Genomic DNA, 22,281 nt, shown 5'->3' on the forward strand with positions numbered 1-22,281 from the left:
TTCTCGCCAAGCCCCGCGGACGCTGTAATGTTCAGAATTTTATTTCTCAATATTATAACTATTTTCAAGAGACGTTGGTGACTTTATCTTTAAAGTTTGGCGCCAAATTTGACGGTACCCGTCCCTAGGATTTAGCCAGCTTTCTTCATTTCGTAGTTATTGTCTTAACTTGTATTCGAACAGACGGATTGACTCTAAATAAATTTCGTTCAAAATTTGATAACAATATGCAAATTTAGTGTATAGACTTATATCAAATTTGAACCTTCTAGCTCAAAGCGTTATCTTTGTCACAGACAGTCGGACATTTTCTAAAAATGTGTTTTTCGAACTCGGAGAGGTCTAAAACATGGAGATGCATCGAAATTTAGAGTTGAATATTTTGATGATTGCTGTACACTCTCTATACGTATACAAGAAAGTAAGAAGTGAAAAGCTTGGCCGGATTTTCGAACAGCGGTTTGATTAATAGACATCGGTTGATAGGGATCTGGATAATCGAGGTTCTACTATGTATTGTTTTGTTCATTTTCTTAAGTAAGCCTAATTCTATAATTAATTGTGTTTTCAGGCGCTGATGATATTTTATGTTCGACTGCCAAATCTAATCTCAGTTTTGATTTGATTCGAATAAAATAAAAAAGACGAGAAAGTGTCTCAGCAAGAAAATTGAGAAGTGATGAGTGAAGAAGAACCTCTGTTAGCAGAAGACTCAGGCAGAAGCACCGAGGAAGATTCTGAAAGTATGAATTGTTTCAAACATGTTTTACGATTTTTTTTGAGGTCTCACTTATTTAATGCTTCGGGGACAAGGAATTTTGGGCAGTGGCGGAAAGTATGACAGTAGATACTGCATAATACAGGAACATTTTAATAACTGGTCAATATAGTTTCACACTTCTACAAATTTTCGAGAGACTCAAGAAAAATAGTTCCTTTAGTCAAGTCTTGTCTCAGAATATTATTCCTAAAAATGTAGAGCCACATTCTCTTTACTCCTGTATGAATCCTACTGAAGAACTTACCAGGGTTCACTTTCATTTCAACCTCCCTGTTCCCATTAATAAAAAGGAAAATGCGTCAGAATGCCTCAGACAATTGGCCTTGGAAGTCATTAATAAAATCCCTAAATGTGACATTAAATTGTATACTGACGGCAGCAAAATCGACAATTCTGCAGGTAGTGGCATCTATATTATAACTCCTCAGTCTAGTTTTTCTCTATGTCAGCGAAATCCAGACTTCTGTTCCGTTTTTAGAAGCGAACTTTTAGCAATCGATGAGGGACTTAAGAAAATTTTACACGAAAATAATTATAAGAACCTTTGGATTCTTACTGATAGCCGCAGCTCAATGGAACACCTTAACAATTGGACCTATGTTGGAGATAAAGCAAGTTTGTCTATTCTTCAGAAGTTGAAGCTGATTTCACTTCAACATGATATTCATTTCCAGTGGATCCCATCTCATGTGGATCTACTTGGTAACGAAATAGCAGACAGGCTTGCAAAGAAAGGAAGCAGCCTAGCGACTTCCTCTTCTGCTGAGCTCACACACTTAGAACTCTCAGGCGAAATTCCTAAATAAGAAGAATTGGATGGTTCCCCCTACTCATGATTGGTATAGAGCCAATAAGCCGGGGCAGTCCTTAAATCTTCCTTGTGATAGAAAAACCAACACTTGCCTGTCGCGCCTTGCCAGTGGCACCTTAAATGTCTTTTCTTTTCTCAGGGTGAAAAGTTTTACCCTCTTTGCCCGAAATGCTGCCAGCATCAGGCCTCTGCTGAACATATTCTGGACTGTCTAGGATTTCATTGGGGAGAAATTTATTCTTCTCCCTTCCTCGTTTTTGACTTTCTTCTTGTCAACGGATTTTTGGATTTGGTCTGACTACGTCAGACCATGGAGATTAGCAACAACAACAAATTTTTAATTTATCTACATGTTGACTGATTTGTTTTAATTTACTTTTTATGATAGTAATTTTCTGAAAACTTATGTTTTTGCATTCAGATTTCTCTGAATCCGAAAAGAAAAACATTTCTACTTTCTCATATATGAAATATGAAGAAAGTATTCTAAGTGTTAAGAAATTCGAACTTAAGATTTTAACGATTCTCCTCATTTTAGATTTTTCCGACTTCGAAAAACGTATTTTTGCCATAATGTCTGTCCGTCTGACTGTGACAAAGGTGACTCTAAAGCATTTTGAGGTAGACTGATGAAATTTGGTATATAGTTTTTACAACTTAATTGATCACTTAATTTATAGATAATTAAATTGATTGAAATCCATTTAGAGGAAGTCTGTCTATCCAGTTGTCCGTTAACACAATAATCACTAAATGAAAAGAAGTAGATATATAAAATTTTGTACATATATTTACATATTTTGTACATATAAGAGTAGATACTTATCCAATTTGGAACAAAATCCGTCAAGGGTTTGATTTTTTTTTTCTGTCTATCTTTCGCAAGCATGCAACGGCGATAACTCAAACTCGCTATGAGTTACCTTTATGAAATTTGATTTTGTTATTAACATTGCAATTCCGTGCCAAATTTCGGTTTCAATCAGCTGGATAAAACGTGTCTAAAAGAAAAATTTGACTTTCGTGTGTTATGAATCAGCATGCGATGGAATAATCGCCAATGATCACAGAATAGATTCAATAAAAATGCTAGATTCATGCTAAAAAATTATATTTTGTAGAATCAAATCCGTCAAACAGTTGTACGTTTTTCGTTCTGTACTTCACATGCATGCAATATGCAATAACTCATAAAAGTAATGACCTTAAGGCATCCGGCTAAGTTAAAAACATGAATTTGGATGAAAATTCGCATTTTCTTTTTTTTGCAATGTCAGAAAAATAAAGGTAAGTTTCTATTTATAGTGAAATCTTTATTTTGTCTCTGTGTCAATTAAAAGCCAAGTTATAGAAAACTACTGACTTGTAAGTGGTGCTTATTTATAAGCATTTAAAATCTTTAAATGTATTTTCTGAAGAACGAGTTTTTTTTGAAAATTCTGCTGTATGAAGATCGTCATATCTCAATAAATAATTAAGATTTCTTAATGAAGTTTATAATTAATGCTCTTTATGCTATGCAAAATGTAATGAACTATGGATTTGATGTTGAGTTCTCTAGAAGTGGATTTATGATTGTTTAATGTAAAAATTGTAGAAAAAAAATTCCAAAATTTCATGGATAATTTCATATATTGTACTCTAAAATTTTATTTTTGAATATAATTCTCAGATAATCATAAGTTACATTCTAAGATATGTTAAAGATTTAATGACACAAAGAAAAATGAAAAACTGCAACAATTTTTTCCTCAAGAACAATCCTAGTTTGTGTAAAAAACAAAAACAAAAAATGATAAAATTTTCAACAAAATATTTTTTATCTTCAAAAGCTACATATATATTTAATTAATTTCACTTTTATTTATCGTTTTATCCTTATATTAATAAAAACATAATATAAATATTAAAATATTTTTTTAAAATCCCCTCCAAACTTAATTGGATATTTTAAATCAATAAAAGTCGGTGTGTTATTTTATGACTATAACTGCAGAAGTTTTGTGTCAAGTGTCAATCAGCCAGCGAAACATAGTTCCAATATACATGTTCTCGCCGTAGATTCAGTAAAAATGTTTAATTCATGCCAAAGGTTAATATTTCTTGAATGAATCTTGGAACTATTATTACCAGCTCCATACAAGGTAATCAGGGACTTACCGAAATTCCACGATTTTATGTAGAGAAAAGGGGATAAAGATAAGGAAAAGTTTCAGGATGACGACAGACGCTGTTTGGAAAAGACAGTTTTCTGTAAGAAAAGCCACGCCTTTTCCCTTCAGTATAATTCTTTTTCGTAAACATCCGTCGGTTACTTCACTATGGGGGATGGTGAAACACCGTCGTATCGATAGAAAGAGATAAAAATAGACGTAAATAAACTTGTAAGAAAAAAGATGGAGGGCCTGATGGGAATTTCTGAGAATCACAGCCCGTGTCTTGATATTTTGGTCCAGGGATTGTCAATAACAGCAATCAACAAAAGCGACACAAAACTACAGGAAGATGGAAACAATATATATATAAGGTGTTCATTAATTATTGTCGGGGTTTCCGTACCTCATAACTTTCGAATAAAAAATATTACGCAAAAACCGATTACGTATTCGTAAATTACAACTCAAAGAATTTTATTAATGATATTAAAGTGTAAAGCTTGCACAATTTGCACTTTGTAGGCATTCAGCTGAAGGCGATTATGTATTCGTAAATTCACTGAACAAATTTTGACTCGAATTGAGGATGATGAAAATTACCTTCGGAAATGGTTCTTCAGTGACGAATCCACTTTTCATGTGTCAGAAAAAGTGAATAAACATAACTGTAGAACCCGCACGATTATCAAAAGTCAAAATTTGTTCAGCGAATTTACGAATACATAATCGCCTTCAGCTGAATGCCTACAAAGTGCAAATTGTGCAAGCTTTACACTTTAATATCATTAATAAAATTCTTTGAGTTGTAATTTACGAATACGTAATCGGTTTTTGAGTAATATTTTTTATTCGAAAGTTATGAGGTACGGAAACCCCAACAATAATTAATGAACACCCTATATATATATATATATATATATATATATATATATTAAAAAAAAACACAGCAGGAATGGTCTTGCAAAAACCTTTTCGCATAGACTCTAATAAACTTGCCATGCCAGGAATCACTTTGCATGGCATGGGCATACAATGGTTATGAAATATTAACTTTCAGCTTGAATTTAGCATTTTTTCTGAATCTATTATGTGAAACCTTGCGAGTTATTTGATTAATCCCTGGCATGAGGTTAATAATATATTTATAAAAAAAATCGAATTTGTGTTTCAGACATGTTTTTCTCAACCGATTGAAACAAAAATTTGTTACAAAACTGCACTTTTAGTCACAAATTCCCAAACCAAATTTGATATATTGATGAGTCGTTGCATTTTTGAACTATCCCATTTACTTATTTCTGAAAGTACAGACCGACAGACGGTCAATTCCTTGTTGTATTTGGCTCAAAATTTAAGAATGTCTACACTATAAATGTTAAATCTGTGTACCGAATCTTATCTATCTAGCTCTCTTCGTTTTGTAGTTATCTTTTTAACTTATAATCCAACAATCGGACTTTCTCTGAACAGAATTTACTCACATATCAGATAGAAATCAGCAAATTTGATGTAAAAACCGTATACCCAATTTCAACCATCTAGCTCAAAGCGTTTTTTGAGCTAGAAAAAACTCAGGGAGGTTTGAAACGTGGAGATTCATCAAAATCACGAGTTCGAATTTGTTGACGATTCTTAAACTTTCTCTATACTACGTACATGAGAAAATAAAAATAGGAAATTATCGAATACGGGTGAAGATAGATTGTATTAGCTTAAAAATCAAATTTATCGCAGGAAAGAAGATCCGATATATTTTAGTTCCATAATGTTTTAGGTTTGATCCTTTTATCTTTATTTTATTTTCAAAGTTTTCGTTGACTATGTACGTAGCAGCGATAACCGAGATATAAAAAAAATGTATTTTAACGTGATCGTAACACGTGTGTATAAAACGGAATAATTAAAGCAATTAAAAGTATTTTTGTAATATATTTGTTTGAAAAAATTTGTAATATTTTTTTAAAGAATATTTATAGGAAGGAAATATACGAAAATATAATTGATATCCTTGAAAAGATAATTAAAAAAAATTTGTTTTTGTGCAATGATATGTTTTGAAGTTATTGAGGGCATGCAATAAAATTTCAATTAATTTTTAAATACTTTCAAATCTAATTAAGGTTTCGAAAATTTTTTCTTTTACTGAGCCCTTGCTACTTCCCAAATTCCTTTGTTCAAGTTCAATGTTTTAAACAAAATCTACAACAAGCATGATGCGTCATATAATTTACAGATAGTATTCAGTTTGTAAATGTCATCAAATAAAAAAAAATATGAAACCACATCTGCATATAAACACGATAATCCAAAAGCGCTGTTAGCTAGACAGATGAAACAAAGCACTCGTTTTTTTTATCCCTCCCCCAACGGGAGTGGTCTCCTTAAAACTTTCTCTCATACATTTTAATAAAGTTGTTAACCTAGAGAACTCATTGCATAGCACTGGCGTACAATAGTTACAAAATATTAACCTTTGGCGTGAATTTAGCATTTTTACTGAATCTATCGCGTCATCCTTGGCGAGTTATTTGGCGATTTATCCCTGGCATGATGTTTATAGTATCCAGAAATAGAATTTGTGATTAAGACGCGCTTTTCCCAACCGATGGAAACAAAAATTTGTCATAAAACTGCATTTGTAGTCATAAAATCACATACCAAATTTGATATATTTAAGTCATTGCGTCTTTGAGCTAACGCGGTTACATCTTTCTAAATTTACAGACTGACAGACGGTCAACCCCTTCCTGGATTTGGCTGAAAATTTGAAAAGTGTCTAGAATATTGATGTTATTTCTGTGTATCAAATTTTATCTGTCTAGGCTCTCGTTTTGTAATTATTGTGTTAACTCTTATTCGAGCAACTGGACAGACGGACTTCGTCTGAACAGATTATACTCAAAATATGATAGATATCTGCAAATTTGGTATTAAAATCGTATAACAATTTATCTCTTTCTAGCTCAAAACGTTTTTGTGTCATCGTTGTCGCAGTCAGACCGACAGATATTTTCCGAAAATGTGTTTTTGAACTCATGGAGCTCCGAAACGTGGACATTCATCAAAATCTCGAGTTTTTGACGATGACAATACTTTCTCTATGCTTCATATATTAGAACGTTAAAGCCCATTTAATATTTAAGCACTAATAATGCCGAGCATTTATATTTATTATTAGAGATACTCCTGCTTATTTCAAACATTTTTTAGTTTTCATAATTTTTCTATCTTTTTAATTTGCAGTTGGCTTAGGCTCGATCCCTTATTCAAGAATACAGTCACAATGCCTGCCCTTCGAAGACCCCACACTGAAAAGATTGGTGCCAGGTTGTGGAATTACTGTTTCTATTCAGGACGCTTACTATAAAGATAGAAAATGTTGGTAAGCCGATTATTTGCACATCAGATGAACCTCATATGTACTTTTAAAAATATTTAGCATGTGTATGAAGATACTAGTTGTTAAGAGCATGCCTTATTTTCGCCACAATACTATAAATTGTTTTGCGTAAAAGGATTTGATTGCGATGAATAGAAAAATTATGAATAATAATAAAAAACCGTATATTTCTACTTATGTGAACATGCTGCCTAAATGAGTTGGGCGAGAAATTTCCGGTATGGTGATTGCTTCCCTGATGAATAAGATATGGTGTAAGGTTGAGTCACCTCTACTCTAATGATGGGAAATACCTTCTATGTAAGAGATTGTACCATGGCCAGTCACATTAGACTGATCACATAAAGCTCAGTGTTATCATGGTGAATGGCATTCAGTTATTTACATTAAGGTGTTTAAGGCTTGCTTTTTCCGGTTAATAGTGTCATCCAACAAGGGTATCGCATATATGGACATAAGAAACTTCCGATATTTATTCCGGTACCTCCAACCCAATTTTGAGGCTTACCTACAGGAGTTGTACAGTGACCACTGTTAGTACTTAGCTTTGATATGCATCTTATTGCTGGCTCTCAGTTTAATCCTGAATAGCTCTGAATGAAGGGGGGGGACTCCAAGAGTGATTCGAGTGTGGTTATAGTTAGGTAGTGTTTATTATAACATTTTTACTTACGAAAATGCGAAATATACAGAGATAAAATATTATAATCGTTTAAAAATTGGAACTTCAGATTTTGACGAATCTCCATATTTCTGACCACCCAGAGTCTGGAAATTATCAAATTTTCATAAATATCACTGTGATAAAAACGATAACTTAAAAAGGCTTTGAGCTCCTCGGATGAAATTTGGTGAATGGTTCTAACAATGAATTTAAAAGTTTCTTACAAATTTTGAATGGAATCCGTTCAGAGGAAGTCTGTCTATCTGGTTGCTCGAGGGTTTGTTAACACAATAATTATGAAGTAAAAGAGCTAGATAAATAAAGTTTGGTTTGCAGATTTAGCATCTAAAATGTATGACTTAAATATAGAAAATGTGGTTTGTGATTTTGTTGCATTTGCACAATTGTATTTCTGTTGGTCGGATAAAAGAAGTCCAAAATACACATTCGGTGTTCTGGTAATGCAATAAACATTCCACCGATTTATCGCCAAAATTCGCTCGTTGATAGGCTCTTTCATAATTATTATTCGCCGATAGCATGCTGTTAACATTGCCTAATCGGATTTATTTGTGAATATATGAGAAAGTTCCGATAAACCACTCCCTATGATTGAGTTATCATATTTTAGGAATATGCAAGCAGACAGATGGGCATTGTCTTGAAATATTTGGTCCAGAATTTGATATTATGTCTTTGGTTGTAAAAAATATGTATCAAATCATTCAAGAGAAAATATTAAATAATTCCCGCTGAAGAAATCCCGCAGAATAATTCCAGCAGAGAGATAGGCACAACAGATTTTATTTAACCCTTTACAGGGCCATTTTTTTCTAGTCATATTATATTAAAATATTTTTAGGCTTGAAATTAGAATAAGAAAAGGGATTCATTTAGCTTATTAGATAAATTTAATTTGATTAGTTAATTAATTTGGTTCATTAATAATTAAGTAATAAATCAAGACACATCATTTTGTCTGAGATAAAGAACTGAAGCATCTAAGTTTCTGACTTACTAAAAAAATTTGTCAGAACTTAAGCCAACCTACATAATTTCATACAAAGATTGATAAATTTGGTGGGAAGCATACTTCCCACGGCCCTAGAAAGGGTTAAAATACGATAAAAATCTACTGATTTGGTGTCCAGACTACGCACTAAACATCATTCCCTTAGTTGACTATGTTTTCGAATCCTCGTGTTTACAGACAGATAGAGATAGAGAATGACAGACGGACATACAGATGTAATTCTCACCAGAGGGTGTTTTCCGGAAACTTTCTTGCTTATTACCTATTAAAGGTATTATGCCCCTTCCCTGATGTAAAATTGGGAACCATGTGAGAACATGAGAGAACATTATGAGTAGACTGCTTTTTACTCTCAGTCTGGCACATAAGAATTGCAATATAGCAAAAAATAATAAATGTATTCTGAACACAATTTTTTTTTCGACCGATTAAAACCCTACAATCAATGCAGAATTGCAGTTGTAGTCACAAGATCATACACCAAACGTCTTTTATTTAAGACGCTGCGTTAAGACATTGCTCTTGATTTAGTTTAGTTTAGTTATATTAACGTCCCGTTTAAAGCAACACTAGGGCTATTTTGGGACGGATCTCGTCATTTTGAACCCCGGTCAGATGACGAGGACGACACCTGAGCTGGCACCCCCCTCTCCACACCAGCGGGAGAACATTGCTCTTGAATCATCGCGCTTATACATATGCGAATGTGCAGACCAATAAATGGTCAACTTTTTGACAGATTTATTTTAAAATTTTATTACAATTTAAAGATTAAAACTGTATTAAATTTCATTTATCGACATTATTATACTCTTGAAATCACATTTATGTGCATTCGAAAGTAAGATCTACAGACAACTTCTTTACTTCTTGATGGATTTGTTTCAAAATTTGAAACGGATTTCTTCCGCTTTAATAATGGTGTTTTGGCCTCGCATGAAAATTGTGAACCATACATACAGTTGCGAATGCCTTGTATAGCATTGGGGAATAATAGTTACGAAATATTGATCTTTGAGAACTTTTCTTGAATCTATGGCACGACTACTGGAGATTACTCCTTAGCATGCGGTTATAACAGAAGTAACCGAAACTCGAATTAGTATTTTACATTTTTTTTAATTCCCTGATTGATTGAAAACAAAAATTGACAAACAGTTACAATTGTATTTAGAAGAAGACATACCAGATATCAATTATTTAATCTGTGTTTTCGAGTAATCGAATTTACATACATACGAAAGTTTATACTTGGTACAAAATTGAATAAAAATCTACATTTTAATTTCTAAATCGGTGAATCAAATTTTATTTTTCTGTTGTTTTTTTATTTATTTTTTTAACGTTTTTTATTTATCGTATTCCCTTGTACTCGATGGACAAATTGACTTCCTCAGAATGGATGTTATTGATAGAAATCTATAATTGTAGTCCAAAATACAAACCAAGTTTCATTCGTCTATCTCAAAGCGTATTTGAATTATTGTGTTCACAGACAGACAGACACAATTCTAAAAATATGGTTTTCGGACACGGGCAGTTCGAATTAATTTGGTGATTGCAACACTTCCTCTTCGAAGTAAAAATACAAGAAAGTAAAAAGTGAAATTAAAATTATTATCACAGACAGATTTCGTCAGGGATAAACAACTTGAACAGATAAAGACATCATCATCTTACAAAGAAAATTTAATGCCGTTAAGTTTCTAGATAATCATTCTTTCCGTAATTGCTACTTTACGATTAAATGACTGGATTTCGTTCTTTATTTGTATATTGGTACAATCTTTTATCGAATCATCGATAGAAATGTGAGTTTTAAATTGTACAATTCAGCGATGACTCGTTTTTGTTTGTTTAATGCTGAGTGTATGCTTTCTTATCGTAACTCAAGTATTTCACTCAAGTTTGAGTCGTTAGCGACCTCAAAGGACCTTTCCACTTCGCTCTTGTTTTATGGAATGTTTTGATTTCTGTTCAGTTTTGATTAAAATTAAATAAATATATTAAAATGACGAATCGTCGAGTATACGACATAATTTTTTAAAACGTTCTTAATGCATTTTCAATGAAATTTATTTTCCTTCAATATTTTATTATTCAGTGAAGTTTAATATTCTTAAGGGGCCAATGGACTTTTAAATAATTCAAAATATGATTTTTTTATTGCCTTATCACCAAAATAAATGTAAATTGAAATAAAATAGCATTATAAAATGTATTGTTCAATAAAATGAATATTTGAAGAACCTAGAGAAAAAAAGTAACTATCATTGTAATGATTTTTCTTTAAAAGATATTCCAATTAAATTTAAATATCTTTGAAATGTTCCAGGTGTCTTAATTTTTGTGGAAATGAAATGAAATTAATAATAAAAATTTTTGTAAACATTAAAAGAACACATGTATGTATTTCATGTTTCGAATTTTTTTAGAAAATTAAAAGTCAATTTTAATTCAGAAAAACAAAAATTTCTTATGAAAATTCTGTAAGTGTACTTAAAAATATTTTTAAAAAATTAAACTTTTAATTGGAATTACAAAATCATATACAGTTTTGTTCAAAATAAAATTATAAAAGGTAATAAGGAAAAAAAAATAATAAGAAAAAAATTAAAAGCAAAATCACTTGGAATATTTTGAAATTTCTAAAAATTATACATCTTTTAATTTTTTGAAAATTTTGCTTTAAAAAAGTTTTTTTTTTTGAAAAAAAAAAAGATTTTTGATGTATTTATATTTTAATACATAAATAAGAAATTTCACTAATCTAAGTGAATATCTAGCAAAAGTGCCTATTAGAGTCCACCGACATCTTAAATATTGATATTTCATAAGTGAAATCCATGCAAATGAAAGATATTATTTTACTCTTTCGTATACAATGCATACAAAGAGAAAGTATAGTAATCGTCAAAAGATCCGAATTCGAGACTTTGATCTCCATGTTTGAGACATCTTTGCGTCCGAAAAATGCAACTTAAGTCTCTTTGTGAATACATTAATTCTAAAAAGCTTAGAGCTAGATAGATGAAATTTGGTAAATGATTTTTACACTGAATTTGTAGATTTCTATCGAATTTTGAATGAAATCTCTTCTGAGGATGTCTGGCTGCCCGAGTACAAATGAGCGCATTACTACAAAAGAAAGAGAGCTTGATGGGTAAAATTTGGTACATAGATTTAAAATCCGCAATGTAAATATGTATCAAATTTGGAAACCAAATCCGCCAAAGGGTTCAACGTCTACGGTCTATTCCTTCATAAGCATCTAAATATAATAATTCAGAAAATGAATGACTTAAATATATGAAGTTTGGTATGTTATTTTGTGACTATGATTGCAATTATAAGTCATATTTTGTTTTGAATCGATCAGGAAAGAAGTCGAAAGACGCATTAGGTGTTATGTTGCTTAAGTAAGCCCTACCCCAGCGATTAATCGCCAAAGATCGCACGCTAATAGGTCCTTTCGTAATTATTGTTTGCAGATGGAGTTCGCCATTTATTAGCGAGAATAAGAGACTTTTTCTCATATACCTTCTTCCAGTTTCTTATTGGTTGAATTCAACTTAAAAATAGAACATATTTATATATTTGGAATCATTAGCTCTAATTTCAAGATCAGAAATCACAGTACTTAAACATTTTACTTTCTTTTAACAATACTTATTTTATAGATAACATTTGCAAACAGCGAGCATTGTTTATTTATTTATTTTATCATTTTATATGACAAGAAGTTATTAACAAAATAATGAAAAAGTTTTGTTAATACGTTTTTAATGTAAAATTTCCCTGAAAATTTGTTACTTTATTTACAAATGCACATAAAATAATATTTAAAACTGATTCCAGATGCAAACAAAATCATATAATGTTTCATATAAGGCAAATTATTAATGACATCATTACCAAATAGTCTGTTAAAGATTAGATTATATGGAAAATTCCTGAGGATTATCTGTTAGGATAATTATTGATTTTCGTCATTGTTCAAATTATTACTCGACTTCTCAGTATTTTATTGTCGAGGTCCATTTTCTTGATCTATCTTTTCCATGTTCCAAGACGACTTTTTTTGCCGGTGCCTTGATACAATGACGCCACAATACTTTTACCCCCGCGTCACTGGGACGAGTCACGTAGAGCAAGAATCTAAACGATGCGCGTTTACAAAAAAGTTGAGGGTCGGTTTTAAATAATCGATCCCCTACTGTCTCCGTGATGACTATGGGGTTTGCGAGTGTTTCGACCCCCCCCCGCCCTGTGATTCGCGACTCACTGTCCCCCTGGTCTAGTTGGACATCATGTTGGTAATTTCTCTGTAGGCCTCTCCCAAGTGCTGTGTCGACTCCATAGTTGAACGGCCTGGGGGAATATCCCTACTATATTTGTCTCCGTTTAACAGTATTATCTCGTAAAGAAACTGCATGCCATCTTGAGATTGTCTGCTGGAAAGGACAATCGGTCCCCTTTCCATCATCCTGTGGTCAGTTGAGTGGTATTTGTGTTGACTTGAGATAACAGGGGTCATGTAGGGGTAGAATAGAATTCTTTTATTTCTTATTTCCAGTTTAAAAGTTGCATTTTGACTGATGACTGAGACTTATCTTAAGACTGACACCAAGACTTATCTCTGTACCAGAGCATTGTGGTAGAGTGGTAGATATAAATTTAAACGTTAAAAAAGGAATAACATTAAATCGAACTGTTTTAACATGAAACTGATGGAAGGTCCTGCGCTTTGTCGATAACATAAATTCAGATTACAGATAAGTTTATAGATATTATCATTTAGATTTTTTAAAGATAGATAATTACATTGAAAAATAGATTTTTTTTGAGAAAATATCAAATACTTTTTTATTCAGTATTCTTAATCTCTGAACAGTCTTCTTTATTAAACCGTTTGAATTTTTTTTTTCTAAGTTCATTCTTTGGAAAATTGCATTGATTTTTATTTTTGCATAATGCAAGTTTTAATGTTACTTAACATTTTTAATTTTTAGTTTTTCAATTTCTTTGATTGAATTTTTTTGCAAAAATCCTCCAATTATAATCTAATTCAAAGTTTTGTTCTAGTTTAGTACAATAATATTTCAATATGTTCCGATGGTTCTAAATTAGAGAATAAGCCATAATTTTATTTAGAAATGTTTAATATTTGTTTTAATGCTTCAGAACGCGAAAAAAAAAAAAAATGAAAATTTTATGTTGTTTAACAATCGAACTGCAATACTGAAAGATTGGATAGAAATATAGCTTCTTTTTTGTTTTAAATTCTTGAACTCTTAGGCAGAAATATAGCTTTAGAATAATAGCAATAATAGTTTTAGAATAACAGAAATAATAATTTTAGAATAATAGAAATAATAGCAATAGAAATATAGCTTTTTTTGTTTTAAATTCTTGAACTGGGTAATATTTTTTTTACGCTATCTGCAAGATTTTGAACAAATTATTTGACGAACTTCTAAAATAAAAAGTTTTTGTTTAATATTTCTTCTTAGAGGACAACAATAATAACAAAAACAATAACATTTTTTCAAGATTTTGAAACACCTTTTGACATTTGAATGGCATATTTTGATTTCACAGATTTTTAAAATCAGTTTTATACAGAAATTTAAAAATATAACTATTTTACAGCGTTTTTCAAAATATCGGTCCCAAACGTAGTAACATAACTTAATTCGAAAAATTTATTATTCGATGCTTAAAATAAACGAACATTTCGACTGCTTAGTGAATCAGGCATTTTTAAATTATGGTCCAAAATCCCACAAAGATAACAAACAAATTCTTAACAGCAAGTTATTTAGATAAATTCTTATATTTATAAATTCTTATATTTCAATATATATGATCGTAAATACACAAGAAAATCGCCTAATTCAGAGCACTTTAATTATACGTATACAATAATTGTATTAAATTACATTTCTTCTTATTTATTTTTAATATTATAATACTACATTTTTAATTTTTTTAACTGTATGAGCATTTCGAGTCTCAAAGTTTTTCTTCAAGTAAAAATGTATTTGTAGATTCTTTCTTTCTTTTTTTTTTAAATTTCCGATAAAAAATCGGCCGCATGTTTCAAAAGTTTAAGGAATTCTTAAAACAAATAATCAGTTTTAATTTTTTTAAATAAAATTACGAGTATGTAACGTTGGCTTTCTCAATAGTTTTTTTTTGTATCTAATAAAGCGAAAATATTAGTTTTTTTTAAAAAAAAATTAAATAAATCTTATTTTACACCATTATTTTGTGACGGTGACTTTCAATTTTTCGCAGACTGTGTTTTTTTAATTTTTCGCCGCTTTATGCTTAGGATTCTTTTATTGTTTATAGAAATTAAATAAAGAATAATAACAACAAAAACTGCACGGGTTCCGCATATTCATAACAGCGCATGCCCAAACGATAAGCTTCGAAAATTCTTATAACCACTTCATTCCAAGTGTAATCTATTATTTTCATAATAGAATTTCACTATTTCACTGTTTTTCTTGATATTCTTTTATCTATTGACTGAAATGTTTGCATTCATTGTATTTCGTACCAAACTGATAAATTACCACCACTTCATTCAAGTTTAAGCGTGACCGTTTAATCCATTGTTTCTAGAAAAGTGCTTCAAACATTTTGATATTCTTTTACCTATTCACTAAAAGGATCGTTTTCATTTTACGTAATCCAATCAGATATTGCCAAATAATACGAAATATTGAAGAAAATTTTCTTCATTTTCTTCAAAGCTTTATTTTAAGAACATATTTTCTCACTGATTTTGTATCACCTGAATATGCATTTTTGTTACTGTAAAGTAATAGATTAAACGACATATTTACTACCCAGACTATTTATTTATATTTATTTCAAAATTTTATACCATAAACTGTATAAAAATAGCAGATATCAGATGTATTTTTGATGAGGTCATCGTATGTTTGCAGAAAGAAATAATGTTATTTAATAGAAACATTCTTATAAAAATAAAACGCAACTGATGTTTCACCCATTTTAGAATTTATTTCTTACTTATACAGTTTCAGTCATATATATCTGTATACATAGAGTTTAATAAATAATTTAACTTACTTATAGTTTAAGTTACCATTATATATGCGTTTGAATTCATTCATTTATTAAGTTAATAATAAAATTTAAAAAATATATTAACAGGGCTTTTAGTTATAGTTTCTCTCTTTATAATGGGAAAAATAGTGGCTTTTCGCACAAATTTAGAGTTTCTCGCCTCTTCAAAATCTTTTTGACTTGCATTGAAGTGCTAAGCTCACGACGAATTTACCTTCACAATTTCAGTTTCAAAACGATATTGCAATTATGGCTATTTATTGTAAAAATCCTTTTCTTGTTTTTTAAACTTTTTTAACGCACACCCTCTTATGAGATTAAATATTTAGAAATTAATTAGCAACTGATGCATTAGTCGAAAAATTTAAAAGTTTATTTAAAACTAATTATTTAGGTAATACTGCAATTTAAAAGAAATGATTTGAGGATCTGAGGAAGTGATAAACATTGCTATGCAAAAATATGAATAAAATTGAAAAAAACAACACCCCCCCCCCCACACACAAAAAAAAAACATTGCAATCCACAAAAATGTTTTTACTAGCGACAACTTTCTACGCTGTTTTGAATTTTTTAAAGGACCATTAAGGTCCTTTTCGAAGCCTGTTTAACGTTTATCATATTGTAAAGCACGGCTCAATTTTACACTTGTATTGAAAATATGGTGTTTGAATTTTTTTTTGTTCTTATTCGATTATCGCTGTTAGTTTTTGCTTTATATGGTTGTTTTTTTACTAACAAATGACTAAAAAAAAACAAAAAATCAGCGGCAGGAGGCTTTCAAACCTTTCTCGCATACTCTTTAATAAAAGTACTAATATATATTTAGGATGCTTTTTTTTTTTTTTCCCTGATCGATTGACACTAAAATTTGGCGCGGATTACAATTGAATTCACAAAATCGGATATCGATTTGCATTTATTTAAGTCACTCTGGTTTTGAGTCATGGCACTTATGCATGCAAAAGTACAGGTCGGCAGACGATCAATCCGTTGAAAGATATGGTTCAAAATTTGATACAAACTTACACTTTAGATGCTGAAATTGTGAACCAAATTTCCTTTGCTTAAGTTGATATGTTTTCATTTATAAAGTTTACATGCATGAAAAGTATGGATCGACAGATGGTCAACCCTTTGTCAAAATTCAAAATTTTATACGATTCTCTTTAGATGCTAAAACTATGTACCGAATTTCATTTACTTAGCTTTTTACGCTTTGTAGCATGTTCACTTGTACTCGGACATTCGGATAGATAGACTTAGATAAATAGATTTCATAAAAACCTACAATTTTGATGTTAAGCCTATATACCAAATTTCACGCATCGATCTCAAAACATGTTTGAGCTATCGTGTTCACAAACAGACCGAGAGACTTAATGCCAACAATATGTTTTTCGGGCTGAGGTTTATTTGAAACGTGGAGATTCGTCAAAATTTCGAGCTTAACTTTTTTGTCGATTGGAATATATTGTCTTTGTATACTTCATATTCGAGAGATTTAAAGAAGATGAGTGAAGGGCCTGTAAGACTTTCCTTTTTTCCTAATATTTATCTATGTAGCCCCACTTCAATTTCATTCACGTTTTTTTAAAAAAAATCTTTATTCCATTAGAGAAGAACAGCAGTGCAAATTATTGAACTTTTAAGATACAGATTGTATTGAATTATTATAAACTTTTGAACTTTAAACTTTTGATTATCATTTTAGATTACCTGCTTGCAAATAGATCTTTTACTCAATTATGTAAATAATATAACCGCTTAATTTATAATTATAGTGTACCTGTTTTTAAATTTCTATATTGAACATTTCCGTGTGTTTATAATACTTTTTGTTGATTCTCTCAGATTAAATTCAACTAATAGTTAATGCAAATGGATAATTTATGCAGAGTTGTTAAAAAAAACTTCTTAGCATAGGTATCAATTAATGGTTTTAGTTAAAAATACATTTATGCTATATTTTTTGTATGAATAGTTGCTTAATATATTTAAAAGATTATGCATTTTTAAAGAAATTTTAACATCGTGTATCTTAATTCTGGGTGTTATGAAAATTTTGTATTTTAACAAACAGGTACACTCTGGATTTACAACATGGTTGTTTCAAATGGACACTGAAAAAAAGGTTTCACGACTTTTTGTATCTTCATCAAAAACTTCAAGTTTACAGAACTTTATTAGCGCTGCAATTTCCAGAAATAAAGTGAGATTTTGAAATTTTTTAACAATTTTTGGAATATTTATTTTTTAATCGTTTTTATTTGCCCAATTTTTTTTTGTACTTGAACAAAATATAGGAGTATCATTTTCGCTAACAATTTGAGTTGGATAATGAAAGAAATCAAACTGAACATAATTATTTTAAATTGAATTCAGAATATTCATTCTATATTTATTCTATTAACTTTTAGAAAAAATATTATTCCAAAGTTTGATTTAATAAATTAACAGAAAGTACAAAATACTCTGCTTGCTAAATGTAACATGCATTGCTTTCTGTAACATTTTTTTAAAAGTAATTAAGAAATAATCAAATTAATTTTATATCATCAAATAGTTACTAAAATAAAAATCTATATTTATTAGCTGTTACTTTCGTAAAAATAGGAATTAGATACAAATTTTAACATTTATTTTCGTCCGAACATTTTCAATGACAAATAAAAAAAAAAGTCTTTTAGTACTACGGTTGCCTGTAGATGGCAGCATGACATTGTTTATAGTTACAACAAAAATTGAACTGTCTTGATAGAAAGAAGTAAACAAACAAAATCATATTCAAAATTAATATTGGCTTTCAGCGGTAATTATCATAACTTTTTTTTTATTTATATAAGGAAATTTTTTTTTAAATTTTAGCGGTATATCAATAACTTTTTAAATGTTACTGTAGAAGAAATATCTCCACAGCTATAAATGAAATATATTTCACATAAAAACGTCAATATTACACCTATTCCACTAGTATCATTTTAGCTTTAAACTATTGATCAGAATTCATAAAGGAATGCTTTTTGGTATTATCATAGAAGCATTTAAAAGCATCTATCAATAAAAGAAAAAAAATAATGTATGTTAATGATTGGCTTCAATACATTATATAACGTCATCGAGTCCTCGGTAGTATAGTGGTCAGTATCCCCGCCTGTCACGCGGGAGACCGGGGTTCGATTCCCCGCCGGGGAGGACTTTTTTATTTCTCTCCTTCTACTTTTCCTTATTAATATAAAAGATATATTTCGTTTCGTAATTTAAAATTGCACTTCTCACGTCATTAAGTTTTTAATAATATTTAAAATTTGTTTTTTAACATTGGTTAACGTGACATACATTTGATCCATAGTTAAAAAAAATGACGCTTACAGTGGACAAGGAAATAAATGTTTGTAAATATTTTCGAAAATATTCTGCTCCGAGTTATTTTTTAGTATAATGTCTACCATTAATAAATATGAATGTATGAATGTGTTTTAGCGCTCTATAGACAGACCGTTTCACTTAGAGCTATCACATTTGGCATATACTAACTTTGCATGGTAGAAATGTCATTCGCCAAGCGATTTTTTAAAATTTTAATTCAAATCTTAATTAATTAAAAAAATATGAAATTTGAATTTAACTTTATAACCGCATTTTCTTATAATTTTAGAAAATATTAAAACAAAAGTAATTTTTTGGCCAAATTAAAATAAAAAAAAATTCTTCCCAATGATATTAATTTGATATTCGGGTAAATTTTATCTAAAATTAAGCAGTTTTTTTTTTAAATATTTTTTTGTCTAATTTTTTACGATATATTGTTGCCTTGAAATTAAAACCAATTTCATCATTTCATCAAATATTAAAACGCTTATTTTTCTTTTACTATTGAATGCTAACTAAGAAGGATTCTGTTTAATTACTGTGTTAACGAATAAAAAAGTGAAATTACATCACGAAAGTTAGAAAGATGAACCACGCACACGTTTTTAACAGCCCTATTACGTCAAGGACCTAATCTTCACTTCAAAGATTCATGTATACAGTGAACAGAACATATGTAAGACAATAAAACTAACATGGCTGTAATAATGTTTGATAATTTGATGGTATTATGGACATGAAATTATATCTAAACTATTCAATTGAAATTAAATATGACCAGAAAACTAGCTGAACTATGTTTTTATTAAAATGTTAGTCGTCAAGGCAATTAGTATTTTAATAAAAACATTAACATTTGATCATAATAATAATAAAATTCTTATTTCAGGTACCACTATTTTGTTAGGACTGAAAAAGCACCACAGTTCAATAATAATTATAATCGAGTAATGCATATATATGTATATACAAACCAAAATAAAAATATAAGAAGAAATATAATAACAAAAATGAAAAGACGAGATGAAATATGAAAGTAAATAAGAGTAAAGAAGAAAAGTTGCTAAAATTTATGAAAAAAAAGGGGGGGGGGATGAAGAATATAAAATAGATGCAAAACGAATGCTCAAATAGCTACAATTCAAGGAGTGCTCTGGAATTTAATAGTAAAAGTGGAAATTAAATGTGAAATGAAGCAATCTACGCATTTATTTCTTATCAAAGGTAGAAATTAATGTGGTCGCAAAAGGAATTTTAATATTTTCTGCAAATAGTATGGAACATTTAAGTGAAAAGATATTGTTTTCATTTCAAATGTTGCGGAAAATTAAAGTGAAAAAATCGAAAAAAGAAATCCAAAGCTGCGATACAATATAAATGATTCAAAAGAGTTCTTTATTTTAACCCTTTAAAGGGTCATTTTTTTCTAGTCATATTATGTTAAAATATTTTTAGGCTTGAAATTAGAATAAGAAAAGGGATTCATTTAGCTTATTAGATAAATTTAGTTTGATTAATTAATTAATTTGGTTAATTAATAATTATCAAATCAAGACACATCATTTTGTGTAAAATAAAGAATTAAAGCATCTAAGTTTCTATCTTTCTAAAAAAATTTGTCAGAACTTATGCCAACCTACATAAATTCATACAAAGATTGATAAATTTGGTGGGAAGCATACTTCCCACGGCCCTAGAAAGGGTTAACTGATTTCCATTTTACACTTCTTTCATTTCAGATCTATTTCTTCTTCTATCGTTATCTTCATCGTATATGTCTAAAACATGTCAGAAAGAAATTTCAAAATTTCATAATTGAATACACCGTAAACATCCGCAGAAAAAAAAAGAAAAAAGATATGCCCTTCATATTGTTGTTTTAGTTTTGTGATGTACCATTTTCCATTTTTAATCCCCGATATATTTGCATTAGCCTGCTATGAACCTTTTTAAAAATGTTTCATATTGTATCTCAGCTGTTTCTCATTTTTCCACATTGATCTATTATAGCAATTGGGACTTGGACAGTATTTTTTCACTTAATTCTTAACGATACTATTTGTACAAAATGCTCAAATTCCTTCTGCGGCCCACATTAGTTTCATCCTCTGATGAACAATTAATGCGCCATTCGCCTTATTTTATTTCCATCTTTACTGTTTGTTTACAATTTATTTCTCTCAAGCTATCGCTCTCTCTCTCTGTATATATATATATATATATATATATCATAAAGTGATTCAATGTAAATTGTTTGAGGTTGATTTGTTAATTTTGTTTTTCTATAATTACCCTTAAACATCATTATTATTTTCTTTGAATTTTTAGATTTGTGATTCTAGTTTTATCTAGTACGTTAATTGCGTAGTATCATTATTAAATTTATAAGTCAGTGTTCTAGTCTTTTTATTTGTGTATATTCAACACGTTTCTATCTATCCTATTTTATTCATTTATTTTTATTTAAAAGCATTGGATGATAATATTAAATATAATTTGATTTTCCTTGAATATGATGTATATACCACATAACTTTCAACAGCTGATTTATTATTTGAAAATTTGCAATCTTTACTATAAATATTTGTTATGTTATAAATACTATATATCTTTTTTACAATTACTGAAATGCTTTGATGAAGTTTTTATGATGTTTAAATAATTAATTTTTTTGTAGCAAAGAGAGTGAAGATGATTTTAATTCACGCAGCTGTGGATATATGATATAATTTCAAACAAAAATTCAGTTTTTAAAATGAATTTTTTAAAAAATTAGAATTAATTGTTGACAATTATATATTTATAAAAATTTCTGTATTTAATGTACGTGTATTATATTATGCCCACCCATCTGACAATTAAAAAATAATAAAACATTTTCGATCAGTTTTCTGACTATACAAATCACAAAAATGAATACAGTCCATAAATTATATTTCTTCAGAATATATCGGGCCGAT

The 22,281-nt window shown here is 29.7% G+C and overlaps 1 protein-coding gene across 1 annotated transcript in view; it reads left to right on the forward strand.

Annotated features, from left to right (window-relative positions):
• Positions 1 to 651: 651 nt before the first annotated feature.
• The window catches only part of LOC129968222 (phospholipase D1-like), a 69,742-nt gene continuing 48,112 nt past the window's right edge, over positions 652 to 22,281 (forward strand). Inside the window, exons 1-3 of the mRNA XM_056082075.1 lie at positions 652 to 743; positions 6,992 to 7,130; positions 18,033 to 18,161. Of these exons, the coding sequence (XP_055938050.1) occupies positions 680 to 743; positions 6,992 to 7,130; positions 18,033 to 18,161 (332 nt within the window). The 5' untranslated portion in view covers positions 652 to 679. The remainder of the gene's footprint in view (positions 744 to 6,991; positions 7,131 to 18,032; positions 18,162 to 22,281) is intronic.

Source organism: Argiope bruennichi, chromosome 5 (assembly GCF_947563725.1).
Source record: "Argiope bruennichi chromosome 5, qqArgBrue1.1, whole genome shotgun sequence".
NCBI lineage: Eukaryota > Metazoa > Arthropoda > Arachnida > Araneae > Araneidae > Argiope > Argiope bruennichi.